Source organism: Symsagittifera roscoffensis, chromosome 2, assembly GCF_963678635.1.
Source record: "Symsagittifera roscoffensis chromosome 2, txSymRosc1.1, whole genome shotgun sequence".
In the NCBI taxonomy this organism is placed as follows: Eukaryota; Metazoa; Xenacoelomorpha; order Acoela; family Convolutidae; genus Symsagittifera; species Symsagittifera roscoffensis.
Window position 1 is genome coordinate 41,224,525 of NC_087063.1, and position 8,082 is coordinate 41,232,606.

At 33.1% G+C, this 8,082-nt stretch overlaps 1 protein-coding gene across 1 annotated transcript; it reads right to left on the reverse strand.

The window, feature by feature from the left end:
• Window positions 1-3,358: 3,358 nt before the first annotated feature.
• LOC134839618 (heparan sulfate glucosamine 3-O-sulfotransferase 5-like) lies at window positions 3,359-4,638 on the reverse strand. Its single transcript, XM_063855228.1, has one exon. It carries the CDS (start codon window positions 4,484-4,486, stop codon window positions 3,437-3,439), a length of 1,050 nt encoding a protein of 349 aa, XP_063711298.1. The 5' UTR covers window positions 4,487-4,638; the 3' UTR covers window positions 3,359-3,436.
• Between the last annotated feature and the right edge of the window lie 3,444 nt (window positions 4,639-8,082).

Consider the following 8,082-nt stretch of genomic DNA (forward strand, 5'->3'; position numbering starts at 1 on the left):
CAAAAGGGTCGACAAAATTTTCGAAATTTTTTTTGAAAACCCACCCCCCCCCCCCCCCCGAGAAAATTCTAAATCCTAGATCCGCCCCTAACTGAAGCCAAAGCTGGCTTCTGAAATATATTAAAATGTGTTAACTGCCTGAAAAAAATTAAATAAGCTTGGACGACGATTGGTGGCAGGCGATAATTCGCAACAGGCCACAAGTCGTAACAGGCGACAATTGGTTACAGATGACACTTCGTAGCAAAGCATTGGTAAAAAGGATACGCTTGCTCCACTTCGATTCGGAATACTGCGATGATTCAGTGTTCCCGCTTAATGTACTGAAATGGATTGTCGCCTGTTACAAAGTTTCGCCTGATAAGAATTGTCACCTTAAGGTTAAATAGACATAAATGCCATAAAGCCGTCCGTTTTGTTGTTCATATTACTTGTTAATGTAAATCAGCTAGATAATTATGGAATGCAGCCGTATGTTTGCTTTCTTTTTTGATCTACCTCAAACTTCTGGTCTAATTCAATCCATTTCTTGGTACATATTTAATTCAATTCAAAATTTTGACATGATATTTTTATCTAACCAGCCAGAATTTGTTTTCATCTATAACTTGAATTTTTCCATTATTTTTTGTTTGTTTTTTGTTGGTTTTTGTTTTTCAGTCAATCAAACTATCAAGATCAGAGGACGCGACATCTATTGATTTTTTTCAATGACACAAACATTTACAACCTAGTTTATAAAACGGTTCAAACTGTGAAAACGTTCGCAATTTGCCAAATGCCACCTTGTTGAAGGCATGTCAAAACTAAGAATTTAAAATCCCAAATTTTGTAGACGTTCATTTGAAATGATCAAAAAACAGTTCTTAACATTTATCATTGTTAGTATTTAACATTTTTTATGCTTAACATTTATTTTTCATTTCTTCATTTTGAAAACTTGTTTGGTCTTTTTGTTCAAGCTTGGCGGTCTTTGTTTTGTGCGCAACGAAAATATATTTCAACATGTTTTGTCATATGCAGCTGTTAGTTATATGCAACTATTTATGCTTCTTGTATTTGTTCTAATTTTTGTAACGACATTAATGGAAGATTTGTTCTTGGTTGGTTTTTTTCTTCAGACAAAGTTCGAACTTTTAACTAGCCATGTTTGACGGAGCATTTTTTAATACCAATCAAGGATATTTTTGTTGTGGGCTTAAATTTGAAACAATAAATCACCTGTAATCTTTTTTCATAAAGTAAGGGGGTTCAAAGATAGCCATGTTGGCCAATTTGGGACAATTAACATGCGATATATTTCGCGCTAGCAACCGGTAAGCGGAGAATTATTTCGTCTTATAAATCGTTCCAAATTGGTTGAAGAAAGCTTGTTTGCCATAATTGATTTGTTACTAGGAGCGCAATTCCTCACTTTGTACTTTGAATGGCGTGTGGAGAATGATTTAAATGGCGTGTGGAGAAAAATTTCAAATTAAAAAAAAAAGTTTTTCATTTTATTTTATTACATTTAATTTTTTTGAGTGTTATTACAGCTTTATAGACCTTTAAAGGCAGTCAGAACATTCAAAGCAGTCTTGTTTTAAAGATGCTCACCACAGTTTTATAGCCGAACAATCACGCCACGAACGGCTGGAAAAATGCTTTTCATTGTTCTAAAAATCAATCGGGTAGAAGATGGAAAAATTAATTAAGTTATTAATGCAATTTGTTCAAAACGATGTTCTGTGAAATGAAACTGAATGATTTCGCAAATTCATAGAAAATAAAGTCACACTAAGTTTTTTAATGCCTAATCATTGAACTAGTTAGTTTTTTTTTCAGTTTTATAGCGAAGTCAACCCATGATTTTTTGTTCCGACTTTCGTAACGAAAGTGACAAATTAATTGTGCTCTGGTTGTTTTTTTTCTTCTGACAAATTTCGGTTTTTTGACTAGCCAATTTTGACAAAACGAATTTTGTTTATATCATTAATAAAGTTTTGTTGTTTTGAACTAAAATTTGAAAAAAAAATCTTTCACCTTTGATCATTTTTTCGTTAAGTTATGGGGGTTCAAAGATTGCCATTTTGGCCAATATGGGATATTTAACGCGAGATAGATTTCGCGCTATTAAAGCGTAAGCAGAGAATTAGTATCTTCTAGAAACCGTTCCATATTGGTTGAAGGCAGCTTATTTGCCATAATTGGTTTGTTACTAGGAACGAAATTTATCACTTTGTACTTCATATAGCGTGTGCCGGATAATTTTCACAAAAAATCTCAAATTCTGAAAAAAAATCTTTTTCTTATTACATATAATTTTTAAATGTTATTATAACTGCTCCATAGACCCCAAAAGGCAGTCCGAACATTCATGACTTCGCCCTGATACGAGTAGTCTTGTTTTCTAGAAAGTCTTTTTGCATAAAAATAAGAATGGATTCTACAGATGTTTTACAAGTTTTTTAGAGCTTGAGTTTCACTCAGAACAGCCGGTTACCTTGATTTTGTTCAAATAACGTTTGATTTCTTGCTCAACATGAAGCTTAAAAGACTAAAAGGTTTATAAAAGGCTCCGAATTCACTCAAGTTTGAAACGAGGCAATTTTTTTTAGTTTAGGTAGTGTGCGAGGAGATGCAAAATTATCTCTTTTTTTTGTTTTTTTTTCTCGCAAAATTACTACTCCATTGTTAATAAAGTTAGTCGAAACATTTAGGGTATACGTAAATATGGAAAACAAAAGATTCCGTATAATTTTTACGCTAAGTTCAACTCCACGACTTTTTTGTAGCTATTTTCTAGTTTTTGGCGAAATCTGGTGTTTTAAATTTTTAAGAGGGTTAGAAGAAACAGAATTTTTTAGGAAAAGTGTATCTTTCGATACAGTTGAGATCAAATTTTGGCTTCAAAACTACCAATTTTTTGTACTTCATAGATTTATGCGGATGAGGATTTATGAGGATTCATGTGGTAGTTAATAATGACCCTAATCAAAATATTCAAAAAAACTCAACTCAAACAATATTTTTTTACATTAAAAAAAATTCTGATTTTTAAGTCTTTTTTTGAAAAAACTGTTGTCAAATTTGCCTACTTTACTATGAATGTCTAAAAGGCCGTTATATTCAGATCCTTTTATCACATCACTCAGAAAAAAAACCACCCTTTTTCAAAAGATTTACGTGTCTTAAATTTGATACAATGGATGATTAAATGTAAGTTTGATACAAGTTCGGTTTAACAAAGTATGTTCTAATCATAATAATCTTTGCTATTTATTTTTCAAAGTGCTTGGTCAATCTTAGTGTTGACATGCCATAAACTCTTGTTAAAACTGATTATTTGAGAACTCAGAAATTTAATTCAAAGCTCATTTAAAAATAAATTCCAAGCTATGATCTTTTGAAAACAAAAATTACAATATTATGGACAACACAGGGCTGTTTATTTGCATTAAACATCGGCTCCCAAAGTCCAGTTATAATTTACACCTGCTAGTCTCCAGAATGTTTCGAGATCCTTCTCAAATATGCCTTTGAGGATCGTTTTAGCGGCGGGTGTCAACTGTTGAGGGTACGCAGCGTGACCTCTATTGCTGGGAAAGCAGAATTTTGTGGGGTTGTAACAATAGAACCCTTTGTCATCGTTGAAACCAAAATCTTCTTCTTTAAACGCGTGTTTAATTCCCAGAAAATTTTCAACTTCTTTCAAAGCACTTGTAGGATTTTCCTTTGCAAACTTTTCTCCGTCTAAAACCAAAAACTGATCTCGTCTGAAGTATTTCAGCCATCTTTCGAAATGTTGGCCAAAAAGCGAGCTATATATATATTTGGACTTTTCAGCAAGAATTTCCGTGGTCAGATTTTTAAGCTCAGTCCGACCGTGTGCTTTTGAATGAAAAGCGTGTGAAATCGATCTACGAATTGGGTCTCGCACTATCAGAATTAGTTTCAGTTCGACAACCAGGAACTTCTGGTATTCCAGAACTAGCCCTGGTGACTTTTGTACTGTGAAATAGTTGGGCGTTTTTTCAATTGTAATCTGGTTGCTGTATGATTTGGGCATTTTTTTCAAGTACTTTTCGTAGTTTCTGCCGTTGGCTGTTTTGTCAAAGTAGTGTAACTCGCGTTCGGGTCCGACAATGTCAGGGTGGAATTTGAGAAACTGCCGAAGAGAAGTAGTTCCGCTCTTTTGGGAACCTATAATTAGAACGGTGGGGTAGCGTTTCTTTCTCTTCTTGTCAGCTGGGTACTGGAACGAATAGTCTTCTTCATCGTCTTCGTCTTCATCTTCGCCTTCTTCGTCAAGTTCATTTTGATAATCATGAGGTTGGCCTTCTTCATCAAGTTCATTTTGATTATCACGAGGTGTGCCGAATCGGTCAAAAGTTTCCCGCTCATTGGTATCCAAATTGTTTTCACTGCCTTTGGAAAATAAGAAAATATAAGCCCATACAAAAAGAATGAACGCTAATATTGCCAATTGAGTGTTTCTTCGCACCATTGTATATTAATTTATAAACTGCGCCTCAATCAAGTTTAACTCGTGTACTACGCTTTCAGATTTGTTTTCTGTTTTCATCTGGCTTATTGCAGCTAATTTTGTTCTAACATGTTTGGTCGCCGAAAAAAGTTCTATATAAAAACTTTAACCGTTTTTTGTGTTCATACCATTTTAATGTTGAATCTGCGAACAACACTTACCGGACTTAATTTTGATTAGCTTAGTTAAAATGCGTTTAGATATATGAAAACAGAAGAAAAAAAGCTGGCCTGAGAACTTCAAGTTCTGGTTGTTTTGTGACTGTAGTTCGCTGGAAAATAGTTGAAGTATCATTTGCTAATCCATGCGCAAGTTATGTTTTCGAAAATTATCACCTTATTGATTTTATACAGACCATTCAAAAAAAATCTATTTCAACGGCCATAAAACTTGAATGTTTTTATGAATCACCCTTTTCGCTCATTGTGACAAACTGCAAGTCGTTTCAACGGGGAGGCAGCCAATGTTTCAGGCTCAACACCAACTCAAATTTCTACATCCATTTTCAGTTGACTGGATCGATTAGGTGTTCAATAATGGTCACACAAATGCCTGCTAAACAATTCATGATAGAAGCTAAGCAAAAAAATCTTTCAGTTTCTTTCACGAGCAGAAAATTTTTTAAACTGTTTTTACAGATTCTTTTTGAGAGTGCGAGATTTCATTTTGAAGAAATTCAAAAAAGTGAGTGTATTTTTAGGCTACAGGGATGTCTTTTGTGTTTTTCTTTTTAACGTAACTTAATAGTGTCTCTTATAAGTACTCAGTCATCCACACTCATCGCACCTATTTTTAATGTGGTTCAATAAGTGTGTTTTTTTTATTAGATCAAGTTTCTAACCATATTTCACAGCCAGAGAGAAAAGAATTTGCCACCAACCTACTAATGTAGACAGTACGGGTTAGAAATAATATGATTTAAAAAATTAAAACTGAATTGTCAAGACTTTAATCTTCAGTGATCGAAAAAATTCTTTTGAACTTCGGAATTTTGTTCTGCTGAAGATTGAGAATTCTCAAATCGCTATATGCGCTGTTTTTTGTCACGAGAACCAATTTCGGTTTAAAATAAATTTTCGATTTAAAATAAATAAAGGCGTTTTTGGTCAAACGTCTAAATGTTTTGTGCAATAGCTTTCTTTGTAGGAGTTTTCGATCTGGCCTTAACACAATGCAAATTTTAGTAAACTCAAAAATCTTCCTCAAACTGCCTTGAAGTGAGTCAAAACTTTTACATCTCCAAAAAAGAGCAATCGTCTTATTTAAACTGTTTTGAACACCAAACAACAATTTCAAAAACTTGGCTTCAACTTCAAGGCAGGTGTATAGTCTCAAATGCAGGGGTATTTCAAAAATCAAGAAGCCGTCCAATGACTTTGTAACTAATTATGTTTTAATGTGCTGGTGAACTAAATTGCTCCGGCCAAACAATTAATTTGAATTGACGTGAGTGAACTAAATGGTTCAAATTGAATGCTAAAGGTAGGAAAACTTTTAAAAACAATTAATTTTCCATTTTTTAGTTTTCCTATCTGTTTCGTGCCAAAAAAACTTGAAATATGTAATCACACAATCAAATTTTTTAAGGTAGTCTTGATCTCAGTAGTCAACATCAAAATGTCTGTTTTTTTTGGTAGCCTTCAAAATTCTAATGAGCCCTACGGGTTTAAATGCGCCTTCACTTCCACAAATCATCTGTTATAATTTACTTTTGTTTTGAGAATTTGAGAATTGCTGAATGCTTCTTTACAATATGTCAGCCATAGTTAAAATTTGTCCGTAAACTTATCTGAGGAAATTTTTTTGACTGTCGGCTTTTCTCTCGGTCTGAAAAATTTTGCTGACATGACAAATGAAAAAATTTTTGAACCTACAGAACCGATACTTTTACGAGCAGCAACCTACTCAACGTCTTTTGTGGCCTAATTTGAAGGAATATTATGATCGGGTTTGTTTTTTTCTCCAGACAATTACAATTTTTTAATTAAAACTTCTGAGGAAAGTTGTAATAAATGGAACCAGATCTAAACTATTATTTTTCATTGGTTAATATTATGATATTTTATCTCTATAAAATATTAAATACTAACCAATCTTACTCCATCAAACTAACAACCCACTTATTTGTAAGTGTTGAAACTACTTGTAGTTTCAACACCAGAACAATTTGAATTAAGCTTAGAATACAGTTGTTCTCATTCTGGAACTAACTCGCATAAACCGGTGTACACTAGATCTATTTAGACCTATTGTGTGCACTAGATCTATTGAGACTGATAAAAACATAAAAACAACACTTGTCGTTTTCCGTAAATCAGCTGTAAATTAAATCACATCTTGAAAAAATATTTATTGAATATAAAATACAAAAATTAGTTAGTATAAATCATACATCGTTAATATATATGATTCATCTCTTCAGCCCAGCTTCATCACCTAAAACATAACAGCATTTCTTAAAAACTAACAATCATCAAAACTAAAACTCAACCTTAACCTTTTATCAATAAACTATCAAGGCTTATCCTTGTTTTCACTTAAGTAATTTCCTTCTAAATAACAGATCATCAAGGCTTCCCTTGTATCTTTAAATTAAGTTAAGCTATATCTAAATTTATAAATTTCTCAAAATCTAAATTTCTGATCGTCAAGGCCTATCCTTGGATCAAATAGAACAGTTTTGTTCTCCCCCTCCCAATTTAATTATTGTCTAACGACCTCAAACGTCAATTCTCTACCCAACCCTTATCAAAGACCCAGAATTAACAGAAATTTTTCACAAAAACTAACCATTTTAATTAGGATAGACAGTGAAGAATCTCGGTTACTCATCCTTCACTTGATCTACTTCCTCTTTGATGACCCAGGCTAAAACACTTAAACTTAGTACGTCATAAAATAGTATCTAACGAACTAATGCGTTCTTATTATACCTGAACGTTGTGGATCGATGTACTATTCTCCAACCCTTGATCACAAAACACAACCCCTAAGTAAGATTAGGTAGGTCTATCTTAGCTTAGAATTAGTCACGAGAAAGTAAAAATCATTCTCAGGAATCGATATACGCTTTTCTCTCCAACCCAACATTACGAGCCAAGTTAAGTTAACCACAAAAAATTGTAAGACTTAACAGTTTAAGACATTAGAATAACTAATCCAGATTTTGCACCCACCATCCTAAACCTTATGTCAAGAGACAATTTAGGAAATAAACAAACAATCATAATACCTAATTGTTTAATTAACGACGACGGATACGACCTCGTAATTACTCCACACAAACAATCAGTAGGATTTATAAGAACCAAAAGACAAACACTAAGAAAGAAAATTATTAACAAACAAAAACAAATTATTAGGAAACGATTTTAAAAACGAAGAAACGCAATCTCAGAATGAAAAACAACCGCAATACAAGAACTTCACAATTAAAAGACTCAATAAACAAAAACCAACAAATCGACGGTCAAATATATTTCACTGACTTGGAAACCACGTCACCAGCATCAAAAAAAAGGGAAACCTCGAATAAAAAATTGCTACACAAACAAACC

Coding starts and splice junctions, on each gene's coding strand:
- LOC134839618 (XM_063855228.1), bottom strand. CDS start 4,486: ATGGTGCGAAGAAACACTCAATTGGCAATATTAGCGTTCATTCTTTTT.